This window comes from Salmo salar, unplaced genomic scaffold (genome assembly GCF_905237065.1).
Source record: "Salmo salar unplaced genomic scaffold, Ssal_v3.1, whole genome shotgun sequence".
Taxonomy (NCBI): Eukaryota; Metazoa; Chordata; class Actinopteri; order Salmoniformes; family Salmonidae; genus Salmo; species Salmo salar.
This window is the reverse complement of record NW_025547866.1, coordinates 42,942-64,525: the sequence shown is the minus strand read 5'-3', so window position 1 is coordinate 64,525 and position 21,584 is coordinate 42,942. Positions and strand designations below refer to the sequence as shown.

At 43.9% G+C, this 21,584-nt stretch overlaps 1 protein-coding gene across 1 annotated transcript in view; it reads left to right on the top strand.

Moving 5' to 3' along the window:
- LOC106599229 (dynein axonemal heavy chain 6-like) overlaps nucleotides 1-21,584 on the top strand; it is a gene marked incomplete at both ends in the record, with an annotated part of 90,674 nt that overhangs the window by 49,619 nt on the left and 19,471 nt on the right. The window contains 12 exon segments of the mRNA XM_045711662.1: nucleotides 4,491-4,652; nucleotides 5,000-5,137; nucleotides 5,726-5,893; nucleotides 6,476-6,624; nucleotides 8,814-8,921; nucleotides 9,128-9,254; nucleotides 11,094-11,207; nucleotides 11,209-11,307; nucleotides 12,793-13,014; nucleotides 13,183-13,305; nucleotides 20,160-20,342; nucleotides 20,819-20,962. Of these exon segments, the coding sequence (XP_045567618.1) occupies nucleotides 4,491-4,652; nucleotides 5,000-5,137; nucleotides 5,726-5,893; nucleotides 6,476-6,624; nucleotides 8,814-8,921; nucleotides 9,128-9,254; nucleotides 11,094-11,207; nucleotides 11,209-11,307; nucleotides 12,793-13,014; nucleotides 13,183-13,305; nucleotides 20,160-20,342; nucleotides 20,819-20,962 (1,737 nt within the window).

Sequence of the window (21,584 nt, the reverse complement as noted above, 5' to 3'; positions counted from 1 at the left end):
TCTCTAGAATCTCTCTATCCATTAACCCGTTGTATGTCTCTCTCTAAGATCTCTCTATCCATTAATCCGTTGTATGTCTCTCTCTAGGATCTCTCTATCCATTAACCTGTTGTCTCTCTCTAGGATCTCTCTAGCCATTAACCTGTTTTATGTCTCTCTCTAGGATCTCTCTAGGATCTCTCTATCAATTAACCTGTTGTATGTCTCTCTCTAGGATCTCTCTATCCATTAACCCGTTGTATGTCTCTCTCTAGGATCTCTCTATCCATTAACCCGTTGTATGTCTCTCTCTAGGATCTCTCCATCCATTAACCTGTTGTATGTCTCTCTCTAGGATCTCTCTATCCATTAACCCGTTGTATGTCTCTCTCTAGGATCTCTCTATCCATTAACCTGTTGTATGTCTCTCTCTAGGATCTCTCTATCCATTAACCCGTTGTATGTCTCTCTCTAGGATCTCTCCATCCATTAACCTGTTGTCTCTCTCTAGGATCTCTCCATCCATTAACCTGTTGTATGTCTCTCTCTAGGATCTCTCCATCCATTAACCTGTTGTATGTCTCTCTCTAGGATCTCTCTATCCATTAACCCGTTGTATGTCTCTCTCTAGGATCTCTCCATCCATTAACCTGTTGTCTCTCTCTAGGATCTCTCTATCCATTAACCCGTTGTATGTCTCTCTCTAGGATCTCTCTATCCATTAACCTGTTGTATGTCTCTCTCTAGGATCTCTCTATCCATTAACCCGTTGTATGTCTCTCTCTAGGATCTCTCTATCCATTAACCTGTTGTATGTCTCTCTCTAGGATCTCTCTATCCATTAACCCGTTGTATGTCTCTCTCTAGGATCTCTCTATCCATTAACCCGTTGTATGACTCTCTCTAGAATCTCTCCATCCATGAACCTGTTGTATGTCTCTCTCTAGGATCTCTCTATCCATTAACCTCTTGGGGCTAGGTGGGACGCTAGCGTGCCACCTGTGGTGCACTCCATCAACAGCAGGTGCATTTCAAGAGCGGCAAATTTGAATCCAAATAAATGTCAAAATTCAAATTTTTCAAAAATACAACTATGTTACACCATTTGAAAGATAAACATCTCCTTAATCTAACCACGTTTTACGATTTCAAAAAGGTTTTACGGCGAAAGCATAAATTTAGAGTATGTTAGGACAGTACATTTACAAGAGTTGTGTGTAATGTTTTGTCAAGTCAAAGACAGGGTCACCAAAACCATAAAACCAGCTAAAATGATACACTAACCTTTTACAATCTCCATCAGATGACACTCCTAGGACATTATGTTAGACAATGCATGCATTTTTAGTTCTATCAAGTTCATATTTATATACAAAAACAGCGTTTTACTATGGCATTGATGTTGAGGAAATCGTTTCCTCCAATAACCGGCAGTCAAGTCAGCGTCACAAATTAAATAATTAAAATTAGAAAACATTGGTAAAATATTATATTGTCATTTAAAGAATTATAGATTTACATCTTTTGAACGCAATCAACTTGCCAGATTTAAAAATAACCTTACTGGGAAATCACACTTTGCAATAATCTGAGCACTGTGCCCAGAAAAATACGCGTTGCGATACAGACTAGACGTCATGTTGGGGAGATCTAAAATCGAAAATACTATGTAAATAATCCATTACCTTTGATTCTCTTCATCAGATGTCACTTCCAGGTATCACAGGTCCATAACGAATGTAGTTTTGTTCAAAAAAGCTCATCATTTATGTCCAAAAATCTCCGTCTCGTTAGCACATGATGTAAGCCAGCCGGACTTCTCGTCATGAACGAGGGAAAAAATATATTTCCGTTCGTTCAAACATGTCAAACGTTGTATAGCATAAATCATTAGGGCCTTTTTAACCAGAACATGAATAATATTCAAGGTGGACGAATGCATAGCCTTTTATAACGTATTGGAACGAGGGTACCCAACATGAAGTAGCGCGCCAGGTGTCTAATGGGACATCACCGTTCCATGGCTCTTGTTCGGTCAGATCTCCCTCCAGAAGACTCAAAACACTTTGTAAAGGCTGGTGACATCTAGTGGAAGCAATAGGAAGTGCCAAAATATTCCTAAACCCCTGTGTTTTTCAATGGGATAGGTTTAAAGTCAATACAACACATCAGGTATCCACTTCCTGTCAGAAAATGTCTCAGGGTTTTGCCTGCCAAATGAGTTCTGTTATACTCACAGACACCATTCAAACAGTTTTGGAAACTTTAGAGTGTTTTCTATCCATATATAATAAGTATATGCATATTCTAGTTACTGGGTAGGATTAGTAACCAGATTAAATCGGGTACATTTTTTTTATCCAGACGTGCAAATGCTGCCCCCTAGACCCAACAGGTTAACCTGTTGTATGTCTCTCTCTAGGATCTCTCCATCCATTAACCCGTTGTATGTCTCTCTCTAGGATCTTTCCATCCATTAACCTGTTGTATGTCTCTCTCTAGGATCTCTCCATCCATTAACCCGTTGTATGTCTCTCTCTAGGATCTCTCTATCCATTAACCCGTTGTATGTCTCTCTCTAGAATCTCTCCATCCATTAACCCGTTGTATGTCTCTCTCTAGGATCTCTCTATCCATTAACCCGTTGTATGTCTCTCTCTAGAATCTCTCCATCCATTAACCCGTTGTATGTCTCTCTCTAGAATCTCTCTATCCATTAACCCGTTGTATGTCTCTCTCTAGGATCTCTCTATCCATTAATCCGTTGTATGTCTCTCTCTAGGATCTCTCTATCCATTAACCTGTTGTCTCTCTCTAGGATCTCTCTAGCCATTAACCTGTTTTATGTCTCTCTCTAGGATCTCTCTAGGATCTCTCTATCAATTAACCTGTTGTATGTCTCTCTCTAGGATCTCTCTATCCATTAACCCGTTGTATGTCTCTCTCTAGGATCTCTCTATCCATTAACCCGTTGTATGTCTCTCTCTAGGATCTCTCCATCCATTAACCTGTTGTATGTCTCTCTCTAGGATCTCTCTATCCATTAACCCGTTGTATGTCTCTCTCTAGGATCTCTCTATCCATTAACCTGTTGTATGTCTCTCTCTAGGATCTCTCTATCCATTAACCCGTTGTATGTCTCTCTCTAGGATCTCTCCATCCATTAACCTGTTGTCTCTCTCTAGGATCTCTCCATCCATTAACCTGTTGTATGTCTCTCTCTAGGATCTCTCCATCCATTAACCTGTTGTATGTCTCTCTCTAGGATCTCTCTATCCATTAACCTGTTGTATGTCTCTCTCTAGGATCTCTCTATCCATTAACCCGTTGTATGTCTCTCTCTAGAATCTCTCCATCCATTAACCCGTTGTATGTCTCTCTCTATGATCTCTCTATCCATTAACCCGTTGTATGTCTCTCTCTAGAATCTCTCCATCCATTAACCCGTTGTATGTCTCTCTCTAGAATCTCTCTATCCATTAACCCGTTGTATGTCTCTCTCTAGGATCTCTCTATCCATTAACCCGTTGTATGTCTCTCTCTAGGATCTCTCTATCCATTAACCTGTTGTCTCTCTCTAGGATCTCTCTAGCCATTAACCTGTTTTATGTCTCTCTCTAGGATCTCTCTAGGATCTCTCTATCAATTAACCTGTTGTATGTCTCTCTCTAGGATCTCTCTATCCATTAACCCGTTGTATGTCTCTCTCTAGGATCTCACTATCCATTAACCCGTTGTATGTCTCTCTCTAGGATCTCTCCATCCATTAACCTGTTGTATGTCTCTCTAGGATCTCTCTATCCATTAACCTGTTGTATGTCTCTCTCTAGGATCTCTCTATCCATTAACCCGTTGTTTGTCTCTCTCTAGGATCTCTCTATCCATTAACCCGTTGTATGTCTCTCTCTAGAATCTCTCCATCCATTAACCCGTTGTATGTCTCTCTCTAGAATCTCTCTATCCATTAACCCGTTGTATGTCTCTCTCTAGGATCTCTCTATCCATTAATCCGTTGTATGTCTCTCTCTAAGATCTCTCTATCCATTAACCTGTTGTCTCTCTCTAGGATCTCTCTAGCCATTAACCTGTTTTATGTCTCTCTCTAGGATCTCTCTAGGATCTCTCTATCAATTAACCTGTTGTATGTCTCTCTCTAGGATCTCTCTATCCATTAATCCGTTGTATGTCTCTCTCTAGGATCTCTCTATCCATTAACCCGTTGTATGTCTCTCTCTAGGATCTCTCCATCCATTAACCCGTTGTATGTCTCTCTCTAGGATCTCTCTATCCATTAACCCGTTGTATGTCTCTCTCTAGGATCTCTCCATCCATTAACCTGTTGTATGTCTCTCTCTAGGATCTCTCCATCCATTAACCTGTTGTCTCTCTCTAGGATCTCTCTATCCATTAACCTGTTGTATGTCTCTCTCTAGGATCTCTCTATCCATTAAGCTGTTGTATGTCTCTCTCTAGGATCTCTCCATCCATTAACCCGTTGTTTGTCTCTCTAGGATCGTTGCTACCTGTGTCTGATGGGGGCTCTTCAGTTAGACCTTGGTGGGGCTCCAGCAGGACCAGCTGGTACAGGGAAGACAGAGACCACTAAGGACCTGGCCAAGGCTCTGTCCATCCAGTGTGTTGTCTTCAACTGTTCTGATGGACTGGACTACAAGGTACTGATTAGACTTACCAGCACAGCGCCTTCTATTCCAGTGCTCTAGCACTGCACGGCTGAGTCAGATAATCAGAGATTGATGATGAGTTGGTTATTTCAATCAGCTGTGTAGTGCTAGGGCAAAAACCAAACCGACTTTGGGAAACCCTGTTCTCTCCCCCTCTTCCTTTACCCTTCTAATCCTAACCCTCTTCCTCTCTCTCTCTCTCTCTCTCCTATTGTCTTTGTTTTACCCAGACACTAACACTAGGGGACAGTGTCACCACAGCAGTGGATGTTCTTCATAATGAAGGATCCTGTTATATTCCTGCTATCTGCTGAACCAATCACCTGTCTGTGTTTCAGATGATGGGGAAGTTCTTCAGTGGTCTGGCCCAATCAGGGGCCTGGTGCTGTTTTGATGAGTTTAACCGCATCGACATCGAGGTGCTGTCTGTCATCGCCCAGCAACTCATTACTATCCGCAATGCCAAGATGGCCAAGGTATACCCTCCCCTTTTATAATATCTTTACATTTAGAAACTGGGTGGTTCGAGGCCTGAATGCTGATTGGCTCAAATCCATGGTATATGAGACAGTATACCACGGGTATGACAAAACGTTTATTTTTACTGTTCTAATTATGTTGATAACCAGTTTATAATAGCATTAAGGCACCTCTGGGTTTGTGGTATATGACCAATGACCAATATAGCCGTGGTATATTGTCCAATAACCACACCTCCTCGGGCCTTATTGCTGAAATATATCACAAATACAGTATATACTGGTAGCTACAACTCACCACCATCCACAATGTGAAGATGGCCAAGGTATAGCTACACCTGGTCACCCACAGCCTTCCTCTAATCTCCATCCATCATACCAGTCAGGCAAGATGGATGTCCGCTCGGCTGAAGAAGTTGTTATCCCTCTGAACTAAAGCCTGGATATCAGTCTAACAGAGGTAGTTTAACTAACAGAATAGTCTGTTCCTGTTGTCAAAGTGATGTGTACTCTACCAAAGAAAACAAGATGGTAGATGCTCACAACCTGGTTTAGTCCTCCTGTCATGTGGTCTCTGTCTTGTAGCTGTCCAGGTTCATGTTTGAGGGCAGAGAGATCAAGCTGGTGATGACATGTGCTGCCTTCATCACTATGAACCCAGGCTACGCTGGACGCACTGAGCTCCCTGACAACCTCAAAGCCCTGTTCAGACCCATAGCCATGATGGTGCCCAACTATGCCCTGATCGCTGAGGTAACTGGGGGGCTGGGGATGTGTTACGGTGCTGTGGTCATTTGTAGTTGGGGACCAGATAACTGACTTCCGTTTCTCCCCCTCCTGCTTCCATTCTCTCCTCCCCCCACCCCCCTCCTCTAGGTGATCCTCTACTCTGAGGGTTTTGAGTCCAGTAAGACTCTGGTCCGTAAGATGACCTCTCTCTCTCTCCTCTAGGTGATCCTCTACTCTGAGGGTTTTGAGTCCAGTAAGACTCTGGTCAGTAAGATGACCTCTCTCTCTCTCTCCTCTAGGTGATCCTCTACTCTGAGGGTTTTGAGTCCAGTAAGACTCTGGTCCGTAAGATGACCTCTCTCTCTCTCTCCTCTAGGTGATCCTCTACTCTGAGGGTTTTGAGTCCAGTAAGACTGGTCCGTAAGATGACCTCTCTCTCTCTCTCCTCTAGGTGATCCTCTACTCTGAGGGTTTTGAGTCCAGTAAGACTCTGGTCCAGTAAGATGACCTCTCTCTCTCTCTCCTCTAGGTGATCCTCTACTCTGAGGGTTTTGAGTCCAGTAAGACTCTGGTCCATAAGATGACCTCTCTCTCTCTCTCCTCTAGGTGATCCTCTACTCTGAGGGTTTTGAGTCCAGTAAGACTCTGGCCCGTAAGATGACCCAGATGTACAAGCTGTGTTCTGAGCAGCTCTCCCAACAGGACCACTACGACTTCGGCATGAGGGCCGTCAAGTCTGTCCTCGTCATGGCAGGGTAGGACCCACAGGGGGTGTTGTTCTCTACCGGTCTAGGTTAGGACACAACGTTGTACCCAACCTGTTCAATCAAACCGGTATCTGTTAGAGTTTGGGGTAAAAAACAAGCTACTTTTGAACTCGTCATGACCGGATAGGACACAGAGAGAAAAACTGAACTCTATTCAATCAAAACCACAAGCCAGTATCTGACCGTTTCTGGGCTTATGAAAAAACAAGGTAAAGGTAGCTTTATGTACAAATCAGAACCGATGTTCAGTTTTATCCTCATAGTGCCGTTTACAGATCCCCCTCTACCCAGAACCCCCTACCCTTACGCATTTTACAGGCAAATGTGAACCCTTGGTTGCATCCCCAATGGCACCATATTCCCTATGCAGTGCACTACTTTTGACCAGCTTTATATAGGGAATAGGGTGCCATTTATGACACAGCCCCTATTGTCAAAGCTGATTGTCCACACAGTGCAGGAGGGTGACAAGGAGAGCAGACTAGACGAGGGAAAAGCCTTGTTTCCTCTCTGCAGGGCTGACTCAGAGAGAATAGGATAGTAGCATAGGACATCCTGCCTGGTCCACTGACACATTCCTCATCAGATGACAGCTCCCTGACAGGAAGAGCAGACTAGACGAGGGAAAAGCCTTGTTTCCTCTCTGCAGGGCTGACTCAGAGAGAATAGGATAGTAGCATAGGACATCCTGCCTGGTCCACTGACACATTCCTCATCAGATGACAGCTCCCTGACAGGAAGAGCAGACTAGACGAGGGAAAAGCCTTGTTTCCTCTCTGCAGGGCTGACTCAGAGAGAATAGGATAGTAGCATAGGACATCCTGCCTGGTCCACTGACACATTCCTCATCAGATGACAGCTCCCTGACAGGAAGAGCAGACTAGACGAGGGAAAAGCCTTGTTTCCTCTCTGCAGGGCTGACTCAGAGAGAATAGGATAGTAGCATAGGGCATCCTGCCTGGTCCACTGACACATTCCTCATCAGATGACAGCTCCCTGACAGGAAGGACTGAGACACTATATCAACATCATATTAAAGATGATTGGCATCATTCAGATCCTCCTGGTCCAGATGTGGTAGTGATTTCCCCTGTCTGTCCCATCCATCACGCTTTATCCCAGATTGACTCACGCAGCTATTTTCTTGTCACAGGGTGAGTTGTTCATTTTACAGGTGTGTGAGTAACAAGCCCTCTGGCTGCCTTTAGAGCCACCCTCTTCTGTCTGTCTCATTCGCTTTTTACTACCGCTGTAAATCCAATTGAATGGGCCTGCCATTATCACCCTGTGTGTGTGGGTGTGTGTGTTACAGCACATTATTAATGAATGGGGAATCATCATCCACCTTGATTAGCCTAGCTCTGGGAAACAAGGGAGAGAGGCAGAGTAAAGAGAGAGACAGGAGGAGAGGAATTCACTTCTACCTAACAACCTCCAACCAAGCTGTGTGTGTCTGCATGTGTGTTTGTGTGTAACAGAGAGATGGTGAGTGTGTTTAAAGTGATGTATTCAGTTCAGCGACCTTTAGACGACCCAGTGATGTATTCAGTTCAGTGACCTTTAGACGACCCAGTGATGTATTCAGTTCAGTGACCTTTAGACGACCCAGTGATGTATTCAGTTCAGTGACCTTTAGACGACCCAGTGATGTATTCAGTTCAGTGACCTTTAGACGACCCAGTGATGTATTCAGTTCAGTGACCTTTAGACGACCCAGTGATGTATTCAGTTCAGTGACCTTTAGACGACCCAGTGATGTATTCAGTTCAGTGACCTTTAGACGACCCAGTGATGTATTCAGTTCAGTGACCTTTAGACGACCCAGTGATGTATTCAGTTCAGTGACCTTTAGACGACCCAGTGATGTATTCAGTTCAGTGACCTTTAGACGACCCAGTGATGTATTCAGTTCAGTGACCTTTAGACGACCTAGTGATGTATTCAGCGACCTTTAGTCGATTCCAAATTGAAGTCAGTCAATTCAGGAAGTGATTTAAAGTTAAAAACATTTGAAATACTGTAAATAGCTTATCGTTTTCATTGTATTGAAAATTCGATTTTGACTTCAAATGGAATTGACCCGACCCATGTTAACTACAACTTCAGACATGAATGTCTTTGAAGAGAGAGGGACCCCCACATTTATAGAGAATGTATTGTGTGTGTGACCCCTGCAGCTCTCTGAAGAGAGAGAACCCCCACCTGAGTGAAGACGTGGTTCTGATCAGGGCTCTGAGAGACTCCAATCTGCCCAAGTTCCTCACAGACGACGCTGCGCTCTTTGGGTGAGAGAACACACATAGACCCTGACACACACACACACACACACACACACAGACAAACCAATGGTGTCCCACAGCTAATGCATGTTACAGCACTATGGAGAAGAATAGAACGTTGCACTGTTATACGTTCATGATGCCTTACTGCAGACTCTGCTGTGTGTGTTTGTCCGTATGACGGTTCTGTGTTTGTGTGTTCTCTGCTCTAGTGGCATCATGTCTGACCTGTTCCCTGGCGTGTCCATCCCTGAACATGACTACGGTGTTCTCCAGACCACCATCCTGGAGTCTCTAGTAAAACGCAACCTGCAGCCCCTACCCAGCATGACGCACAAGGTACTGACTGACCCTACCCAGCATGACGCACAAGGTACTGACTGACCCTACCCAGCATGACGCACAAGGTACTGACTGACCCTACCCAGCATGACCAACAAGGTACTGACTGACCCTACCCAGCATGACCAACAAGGTACTGACTGACCCTACCCAGCATGACCAACAAGGTACTGACTGACCCTACCCAGCATGACGCACAAGGTACTGACTGACCCTACCCAGCATGACCAACAAGGTACTGACTGACCCTACCCAGCATGACCAACAAGGTACTGACTGACCCTACCCAGCATGACCAACAAGGTACTGACTTACCCTACCCAGCATGACCAACAAGGTACTGACTGACCCTACCCAGCATGACCAACAAGGTACTGACTGACCCTACCCAGCATGACGCACAAGGTACTGACTGACTTCCCCAACCCAACATGACCAACAAGGTACTGACTTCCCCAACCCAACATGACCAACAAGGTACTGACTGACCCTACCCAGCATGACCAACAAGGTACTGACTGGACCTACCCAGCATGACCAACAATGTACTGACTGGCCCTACCCAGCATGACGCACAAGGTACTGACTGACTGCCCCTACCCAGCATGACCAACAAGGTACTGACTGGACCTACCCAGCATGACCAACAAGGTACTGACTGACCCTACCCATCATGACCAACAAGGTACTGACTGACCCTACCCATCATGACCAACAAGGTACTGACTGCCCCAACCCAGCATGACCAACAAGGTACTGACTGACCCTACCCATCATGACCAACAAGGTACTGACTGACCCTACCCAGCATGACCAACAAGGTACTGACTGACCCTACCCATCATGACCAACAAGGTACTGACTGACCCTACCCATCATGACCAACAAGGTACTGACTGACCCTACCCATCATGACCAACAAGGTACTGACTGACCCTACCCATCATGACCAACAAGGTACTGACTGACCCTACCCATCATGACCAACAAGGAATTCACTGGCCCTACCCAGCATGACCAACAAGGTACTGACTGCCCCAACCCAACATGACCAACAAGGTACTGACTGACCCTACCCAGCATGACCAACAAGGTACTGACTGCCCCAACCCAACATGACCAACAAGGTACTGACTGACTGCCCCAACCCAGCATGACCAACAAGGTACTGACTGACCCTACCCAGCATGACTAACAAGGTACTGACTGACCCTACCCAGCATGACCAACAAGGTACTGACTGACTGCCCCAACCCAACATGACCAACAAGGTACTGACTGACCCTACCCAGCATGACCAACAAGGTACTGACTGGCCCTACCCAGCATGACCAACAAGGTACTGACTGGCCCTACCCAGCATGACCAACAAGGTACTGACTGGCCCTACCCAGCATGACCAACAAGGTACTGACTGTTCCTACCCAGCATGACCAACAAGGTACTGACTGTTCCTACCCAGCATGACCAACAAGGTACTGACTGGCCCTACCCAGCATGACCAACAAGGTACTGACTGACTGCCCCAACCCAACATGACCAACAAGGTACTGACTGACTGCCCCAACCCAGCATGACCAACAAGGTACTGACTGACTGAACTTATGTATTCATTTATATAAACATAACATAGGCCTCAAAGTGCTTCATATAATAAAGTTATCAATGATGGCTATGTCATTACAAATGATCAAGGATAAACACAAAAACATAATTCAACAAAATCATTCAATTTGGTTCAGTTTTACTTCAAATGAAAATCTATGAATTAGTGCTGATGTATATTCCTTATATGTTTGTCCATGTGGTTGTAACCCTTCCTCTCCCTCCCTCCAGGTGATCCAGCTGTATGAGACCATGATAGTACGTCATGGTGTGATGTTGGTGGGTCCTACAGGTGGAGGGAAGACCACGGTCTACACCATCCTGTCTGATACCTTAGATACCCTGTGGCAGGCTGGCCACGGGAAACACAACCCCCTTCTACCTCCCTGTCAAGACATACGTCCTCAACCCCAAGTCTGTCACCATGGGAGAGCTCTACGGAGAGGTACGCCTGGCTGACAATTCATCTGTGCACTAACAGACTCACATACTGTAACTTCATTTCAACCATTTGTTGTCTATGATGTACTAATGGCTTTTCTGATGTTAATAAAGCTATAGGGGCTGATTCTCTTGACCCCTTCTAACTGCAGCTCTCTGCTCCACTGACAGCAGAACCACTGACCTTCATTTGAACTTGACTATTGTTTCTGGTGTCCTCCTTTGAGATCTGGAAAGTGGCGCGTGTCCTCCCCCTACATGGAGGAGGAGATCCTTCTGACTTAGATAACTACCGTCCAATTTCCAAATGATCTTCCCTTTTCAAACTTTTAGAATCCCTGACCAACTTTCAGCTAAGAACTTTTTAAACTTCTTAATGTGAACCAATCGGGTTTTAGACCTGGACACAGCACCGGTTCAGCTGCTACGGTTATTCTAGATGATGTGTTAAATTGCTTGGATCATAAAAAATCATTCTGCTGCCTTGTTTATAGACCTTTCCAAGGCCTTTGACACTGTTGACCGTCACATTCTCATTCAAAGGCTGACTGAAATAGGTCTGGGTCAGGCTTTTTGCAAATGGTTTGAGAATTATCTGTCAGACAGGACTCAATGCATGATTTCTGATGGTGTTAAGTCTAGTTTCCTGGATATTACAAAAGGTGTACCGCAGGGGTCGGTACTGGGACCTGTTCTCTTTACTATTTATGTAAATAATATTGGTCTATCTGTTAACTTGTAATATTCATCTGTATGCAGACGACAGTGTGATGTATGCCATTGACCCAACTGTTGACCAGGCTATGTTAGAGCTGCAATCTGACCTTGTTACCTTACAGAATGCCCTGGTTGGTTTAAAACTGGTACTTAATGTGGGCAAGACTAAATGCATGTTGTTCACTAATTCTCTCCAAAATGTTTCAGATGGACTACATATTTATTGGATGGTTCTCCCATCAATCGGGTTCCCACCTATAAATATCTGTGCATTTCGATTGACAAAGACTTAATGTTTAAAAAATATATGGATGAGCTAGTTAAGAAGCTAAGATTTAAAGTGGGCTTCTGTTTTTAGACATACTGTAGATCTGGCCTCTCCCTAAATAGCAGGAAGCAGGTTGTTAACTATGGTCATGTTTTATTGGTAATGTACATTTTTCTTCCTGTTTGTGAGAAAATGTTTGTACTCAGGGCACCATTGGGAATGAGACCCTGGTCTCAATTGGGCTGCCCTGAATAAATAAAAGTGAATACAACATTTGTTCAATCAGTCTATAAATAAATCTATCCATAAACAGTCAGTTGATTTGTTAACAGTTAACCATCCAACTCATTAATGTACCAATTAGTCCAATCAATGTATCCTTCGTTCTCTTGCTCGCTCGTTTACTCACTCACTTGCTATTGGTTTTTACCAATGTATATACACAAACATATGTCACAAAGTGCATAACATGAGCCCCTAACCTTTAATCCCTGACCCCTACAGGTGAACATATTGACCCTGGAGTGGCGTGACGGCCTGATGGCGCTCAGCGTGCGAGCGGCCTGCAACGACACCAGTGATGACCACAAGTGGATCGTGTCGGACGGTCCGGTGGACGCGCTGTGGATTGAGAACATGAACACGGTCCTGGACGATAACAAGATGCTGTGTCTGGCCAACAGCGAACGCATCAAACTGACCCCGTCTATACACATGGTGTTTGAGGTCAGAGGGGTCAAGGGTTATAGGTTAGGGGTCCCTCTTCACTGCGTTCTAGTGTTGATGACAAGTGGGACAGTCACTATGGACTTCTTTGACATGAACAGATAATAGTGACATGTTAAAGATCCAAACTTGGTAAACGCTCTGCAACCTCTGTGTTGTGTGTCTCAGGTCCAGGACTTATCGGTGGCGTCCCCAGCCACAGTGAGTCGCTGTGGGATGGTCTACATCGACTCTAACGAACTCAAATGGATGCCCTATGTCCAGACCTGGATCACTGGTCTGACTAACAAGGTGATTTACCATTCTCCTTAACATGGTCCAGACCTGGATCACTGGTCTGACTAACAAGGTGATTTACCATTCTCCTTAACATGGTCCAGACCTGGATCACTGGTCTGACTAACAAGGTGATTTACCATTCTCCTTAACATGGTCCAGACCTGGATCACTGGTCTGACTAACAAGGTGATTTACCATTCTCCTTAACATGGTCCAGACCTGGATCACTGGTCTGACTAACAAGGTGATTTACCATTCTCCTTAACATGGTCCAGACCTGGATCACTGGTCTGACTAACAAGGTGATTTACCATTCTCCTTAACATGGTCCAGACCTGGATCACTGGTCTGACTAACAAGGTGATTTACCATTCTCCTTAACATGGTCCAGACCTGGATCACTGGTCTGACTAACAAGGTGATTTACCATTCTCCTTAACATGGTCCAGACCTGGATCACTGGTCTGACTAACAAGGTGATTTACCATTCTCCTTAACATGGTCCAGACCTGGATCACTGGTCTGACTAACAAGGTGATTTACCATTCTCCTTAACATGGTCCAGACCTGGATCACTGGTCTGACTAACAAGGTGATTTACCATTCTCCTTAACATGGTCCAGACCTGGATCACTGGTCTGACTAACAAGGTGATTTACCATTCTCCTTAACATGGTCCAGACCTGGATCACTGGTCTGACTAACAAGGTGATTTACCATTCTCCTTAACATGGTCCAGACCTGGATCACTGGTCTGACTAACAAGGTGATTTACCATTCTCCTTAACATGGTCCAGACCTGGATCACTGGTCTGACTAACAAGGTGATTTACCATTCTCCTTAACATGGTCCAGACCTGGATCACTGGTCTGACTAACAAGGTGATTTACCATTCTCCTTAACATGGTCCAGACCTGGATCACTGGTCTGACTAACAAGGTGATTTACCATTCTCCTTAACATGGTCCAGACCTGGATCACTGGTCTGACTAACAAGGTGATTTACCATTCTCCTTAACATGGTCCAGACCTGGATCACTGGTCTGACTAACAAGGTGATTTACCATTCTCCTTAACATGGTCCAGACCTGGATCACTGGTCTGACTAACAAGGTGATTTACCATTCTCCTTAACATGGTCCAGACCTGGATCACTGGTCTGACTAACAAGGTGATTTACCATTCTCCTTAACATGGTCCAGACCTGGATCACTGGTCTGACTAACAAGGTGATTTACCATTCTCCTTAACATGGTCCAGACCTGGATCACTGGTCTGACTAACAAGGTGATTTACCATTCTCCTTAACATGGTCCAGACCTGGATCACTGGTCTGACTAACAAGGTGATTTACCATTCTCCTTAACATGGTCCAGACCTGGATCACTGGCCTGACTAACAAGGTGATTTACCATTCTCCTTAACATGGTCCAGACCTGGATCACTGGTCTGACTAACAAGGTGATTTACCATTCTCCTTAACATGGTCCAGACCTGGATCACTGGTCTGACTAACAAGGTGATTTACCATTCTCCTTAACATGGTCCAGACCTGGATCACTGGTCTGACTAACAAGGTGATTTACCATTCTCCTTAACATGGTCCAGACCTGGATCACTGGTCTGACTAACAAGGTGATTTACCATTCTCCTTAACATGGTCCAGACCTGGATCACTGGTCTGACTAACAAGGTGATTTACCATTCTCCTTAACATGGTCCAGACCTGGATCACTGGTCTGACTAACAAGGTGATTTACCATTCTCCTTAACATGGTCCAGACCTGGATCACTGGTCTGACTAACAAGGTGATTTACCATTCTCCTTAACATGGTCCAGACCTGGATCACTGGTCTGACTAACAAGGTGATTTACCATTCTCCTTAACATGGTCCAGACCTGGATCACTGGTCTGACTAACAAGGTGATTTACCATTCTCCTTAACATGGTCCAGACCTGGATCACTGGTCTGACTAACAAGGTGATTTACCATTCTCCTTAACATGGTCCAGACCTGGATCACTGGTCTGACTAACAAGGTGATTTACCATTCTCCTTAACATGGTCCAGACCTGGATCACTGGTCTGACTAACAAGGTGATTTACCATTCTCCTTAACATGGTCCAGACCTGGATCACTGGTCTGACTAACAAGGTGATTTACCATTCTCCTTAACATGGTCCAGACCTGGATCACTGGTCTGACTAACAAGGTGATTTACCATTCTCCTTAACATGGTCCAGACCTGGATCACTGGTCTGACTAACAAGGTGATTTACCATTCTCCTTAACATGGTCCAGACCTGGATCACTGGTCTGACTAACAAGGTGATTTACCATTCTCCTTAACATGGTCCAGACCTGGATCACTGGTCTGACTAACAAGGTGATTTACCATTCTCCTTAACATGGTCCAGACCTGGATCACTGGTCTGACTAACAAGGTGATTTACCATTCTCCTTAACATGGTCCAGACCTGGATCACTGGTCTGACTAACAAGGTGATTTACCATTCTCCTTAACATGGTCCAGACCTGGATCACTGGTCTGACTAACAAGGTGATTTACCATTCTCCTTAACATGGTCCAGACCTGGATCACTGGTCTGACTAACAAGGTGATTTACCATTCTCCTTAACATGGTCCAGACCTGGATCACTGGTCTGACTAACAAGGTGATTTACCATTCTCCTTAACATGGTCCAGACCTGGATCACTGGTCTGACTAACAAGGTGATTTACCATTCTCCTTAACATGGTCCAGACCTGGATCACTGGTCTGACTAACAAGGTGATTTACCATTCTCCTTAACATGGTCCAGACCTGGATCACTGGTCTGACTAACAAGGTGATTTACCATTCTCCTTAACATGGTCCAGACCTGGATCACTGGTCTGACTAACAAGGTGATTTACCATTCTCCTTAACATGATCCAGACCTGGATCACAGGCCTGACTAACAAGGTGATTTCCTGCTCTGATCACATCTCTACACCATCAGAATATACTTCTACCATGTCTTCATAATCATAACGCCCCTCGGTGGAAGTAGCTGTATGGGCTCAGTCAAGCCTGTTTCCCATTGGAAATCTGTATTCTCATGTTATCGTTCTGTGAAGATCACAGAGAATGTTGCGTGTCTCAGACCAAAGACAGAGGTGTATCTAACTATATAGATGGCTAGAATGGTACTCCTACCGTCAGTGTCAGCAGATCCCTCATAAACTTCAACCACCACAACACATCAAAGATCATCATGTGACCCGCCACCTCTAACCTTTACACATTCTCTCTTGTATCATTAGAGGATCCTGTGAACTGTCCCTGTCTTTATGGTAACTGTGTCTTTAAATGGTTTTATATCCTCCCTCCTACTGCTGCTGTGGTTTCTGATGTTATAGCTGACAGATGATACAGACCTACAGTGTTGTCAGAGATGGGTTTTATCTGCTGTGGTTTCTGATGTTATAGCTGACAGATGATACAGACCTACAGTGTTGTCAGAGATGGGTTTTATCTGCTGTGGTTTCTGATGTTATAGCTGACAGATGATACAGACCTACAGTGTTGTCAGATGGGTTTTATCTGCTGTGGTTTCTGATGTTATAGCTGACAGATGATACAGACCTACAGTGTTGTCAGATGGGTTTTATCTGCTGTGGTTTCTGATGTTATAGCTGACAGATGATACAGACCTACAGTGTTGTCAGAGATGGGTTTTATCTGCTGTGGTTTCTGATGTTATAGCTGACAGATGATACAGACCTACAGTGTTGTCAGAGATGGGTTTTATCTGCTGTGGTTTCTGATGTTATAGCTGACAGATGATACAGACCTACAGTGTTGTCAGATGGGTTTTATCTGCTGTGGTTTCTGATGTTATAGCTGACAGATGATACAGACCTACAGTGTTGTCAGATGGGTTTTATCTGCTGTGGTTTCTGATGTTATAGCTGACAGATGATACAGACCTACAGTGTTGTCAGATGGGTTTTATCTGCTGTGGTTTCTGATGTTATAGCTGACAGATGATACAGACCTACAGTGTTGTCAGAATGGGTTTTATCTGCTGTGGTTTCTGATGTTATAGCTGACAGATGATACAGACCTACAGTGTTGTCAGAGATGGGTTTTATCTGCTGTGGTTTCTGATGTTATAGCTGACAGATGATACAGACCTACAGTGTTGTCAGAGATGGGTTTTATCTGCTGTGGTTTCTGATGTTATAGCTGACAGATGATACAGACCTACAGTGTTGTCAGATGGGTTTTATCTGCTGTGGTTTCTGATGTTATAGCTGACAGATGATACAGACCTACAGTGTTGTCAGATGGGTTTTATCTGCTGTGGTTTCTGATGTTATAGCTGACAGATGATACAGACCTACAGTGTTGTCAGAGATGGGTTTTATCTGCTGTGGTTTCTGATGTTATAGCTGACAGATGATACAGACCTACAGTGTTGTCAGAATGGGTTTTATCTGCTGTGGTTTCTGATGTTATAGCTGACAGATGATACAGACCTACAGTGTTGTCAGAGATGGGTTTTATCTGCTGTGGTTTCTGATGTTATAGCTGACAGATGATACAGACCTACAGTGTTGTCAGAGATGGGTTTTATCTGCTGTGGTTTCTGATGTTATAGCTGACAGATGATACAGACCTACAGTGTTGTCAGAGATGGGTTTTATCTGCTGTCGTTTCTGATGTTATAGCTGACAGATGATACAGACCTACAGTGTTGTCAGATGGGTTTTATCTGCTGTGGTTTCTGATGTTATAGCTGACAGATGATACAGACCTACAGTGTTGTCAGAGATGGGTTTTATCTGCTGTGGTTTCTGATGTTATAGCTGACAGATGATACAGACCTACAGTGTTGTCAGATGGGTTTTATCTGCTGTGGTTTCTGATGTTATAGCTGACAGATGATACAGACCTACAGTGTTGTCAGAGATGGGTTTTATCTGCTGTGGTTTCTGATGTTATAGCTGACAGATGATACAGACCTACAGTGTTGTCAGATGGGTTTTATCTGCTGTGGTTTCTGATGTTATAGCTGACAGATGATACAGACCTACAGTGTTGTCAGAGATGGGTTTTATCTGCTGTGGTTTCTGATGTTATAGCTGACAGATGATACAGACCTACAGTGTTGTCAGATGGGTTTTATCTGCTGTGGTTTCTGATGTTATAGCTGACAGATGATACAGACCTACAGTGTTGTCAGATGGGTTTTATCTGCTGTGGTTTCTGATGTTATAGCTGACAGATGATACAGACCTACAGTGTTGTCAGAGATGGGTTTTATCTGCTGTGGTTTCTGATGTTATAGCTGACAGATGATACAGACCTACAGTGTTGTCAGAGATGGGTTTTATCTGCTGTGGTTTCTGATGTTATAGCTGACAGATGATACAGACCTACAGTGTTGTCAGATGGGTTTTATCTGCTGTGGTTTCTGATGTTATAGCTGACAGATGATACAGACCTACAGTGTTGTCAGATGGGTTTTATCTGCTGTGGTTTCTGATGTTATAGCTGACAGATGATACAGACCTACAGTGTTGTCAGATGGGTTTTATCTGCTGTGGTTTCTGATGTTATAGCTGACAGATGATACAGACCTACAGTGTTGTCAGATGGGTTTTATCTGCTGTGGTTTCTGATGTTATAGCTGACAGATGATACAGACCTACAGTGTTGTCAGATGGGTTTTATCTGCTGTGGTTTCTGATGTTATAGCTGACAGATGATACAGACCTACAGTGTTGTCAGATGGGTTTTATCTGCTGTGGTTTCTGATGTTATAGCTGACAGATGATACAGACCTACAGTGTTGTCAGATGGGTTTTATCTGCTGTGGTTTCTGATGTTATAGCTGACAGATGATACAGACCTACAGTGTTGTCAGATGGGTTTTATCTGCTGTGGTTTCTGATGTTATAGCTGACAGATGATACAGACCTACAGTGTTGTCAGATGGGTTTTATCTGCTGTGGTTTCTGATGTTATAGCTGACAGATGATACAGACCTACAGTGTTGTCAGATGGGTTTTATCTGCTGTGGTTTCTGATGTTATAGCTGACAGATGATACAGACCTACAGTGTTGTCAGAGTGGGTTTTATCTGCTGTGGTTTCTGATGTTATAGCTGACAGATGATACAGACCTACAGTGTTGTCAGATGGGTTTTATCTGCTGTGGTTTCTGATGTTATAGCTGACAGATGATACAGACCTACAGTGTTGTCAGAATGGGTTTTATCTGCTGTGGTTTCTGATGTTATAGCTGACAGATGATACAGACCTACAGTGTTGTCAGATGGGTTTTATCTGCTGTGGTTTCTGATGTTATAGCTGACAGATGATACAGACCTACAGTGTTGTCAGATGGGTTTTATCTGCTGTGGTTTCTGATGTTATAGCTGACAGATGATACAGACCTACAGTGTTGTCAGATGGGTTTTATCTGCTGTGGTTTCTGATGTTATAGCTGACAGATGATACAGACCTACAGTGTTGTCAGAGATGGGTTTTATCTGCTGTGGTTTCTGATGTTATAGCTGACAGATGATACAGACCTACAGTGTTGTCAGAGATGGGTTTTATCTGCTGTGGTTTCTGATGTTATAGCTGACAGATGATTTATCTTGATAACTCTCTATCGATTGATTGTTTGACATGGATCTTTATCTTAATTCAAAAGCCAACTTTTACCTCTTTTTCCTTGATGTCCTGATCATACATTTAAATTGCCCTGCTTCTCACTCTCTCTGCCCTCTCTGTTGCTGTCTCTCCCTCCCCCTATCCTCCTCTCCCTTCCACCTCCTCCATTCCCTCCCACTCTCCCCCCTTCAGCTCCCTGAAGCAGTGCGTGTGTACCTGTTGGCGTTGTTTGAGCAGTACGTGGAGAAGGGTCTTCAGTTTGTGTGGAAGCGTTGTGTCCAGGCCATGGGCCAGGTTGACATCAGTAAGGTCACTACCCTCTGCTGCCTGTTGGAGGCGCTGCTGCTGGGAGACGGAAGACCAGATCTCAAGATGGTAGGCTAAATGTTACTAGAACGCAGCATGACCACAACCACATATTAACCAGTCATTATACACATTTATAAACTGGGTTGTTCTAGCCCTGAAATCTGATTGGCTGACAGACGGGGTATATCAGACCGTATACCACGGGTATGACAAAACATTTATTTTTACTTCTTTAATTACTTTGTTAACCAGTTTATAATAGCAATAAGGCACCTCGGGGGTTTGTGGTATATGACCAATATACCACGGCTAAGGGCTGTATCCAGGCACTCCACGTTGCGTCGTGCTTAAGAACAGCCCTTAGCCATGGTATATTGACCACCGCTTATTAAGTACAGCTCCATCTGTGTGTGTGTGTGTGTGTGTGTGTGTGTGTGTGTGTGTGTGTGTGTGTGTGTGTGTGTGTGTGTGTGTGTGTGTGTGTGTGTGTGTGTGTGTGTGTGTGTGTGCTGTGTGTGTCTGTGTGTGTGTGTGTGTTCTAGGAAGCTAAGCACCTGAACAGTGTGTTGTGTCAGACGTTTGTGTTTTGCTACCTGTGGTCTGTGGGGGGTAACCTGACTGACAGCCACTGGGATGCCTTCGACAGCTTCGTCAGACAACAGTTTGAAGACAATAATGACGCCAAGGTTAGTGGGGCCTTCATCACCGTCATTATAGTCAAAATCATCATCATTATAATCATCATCATAGTCAGAATAATTACATTTGAAGTGGGAAGTTTACATACACTTAGGTTGGAGTCATTAACACTCGTTTTTCATCCACTCCACACATTTCTTGTTAACAACCTATAGTTTTGGCAAGTCGGTTAGGACATCTACTTTTTGCACAACCCAAGTAATTTTTACAACAATTGTTTGCAGACAGATTATTTCCCTTATAATTCACTGTATCACAATTCCAGTGGGTCAGAAGTTTACATACACTAAGTTGACTGTGCCTTTAAACAGCTTGGAAAATTCCAGAATTATAATCATCATTATAGTCAGAATTATAGTCATTATAGTCCGAATTGTAATCATCATCCTCATTATAGTCAGAATTATAATCATCATCATTATAGTCCGAATTATAATCGTCATCATTATAGTCAGAATTATAATCATCATTATCATTGTAGTCAGAATTATAATCATCATCATCATTATAGTCAGAATTATAATCATCATCATTATAGTCAGAATTATAATCATCATCATTATAGTCAGAATTATAATCATCATCATTATAGTCAGAATTATAATCGTC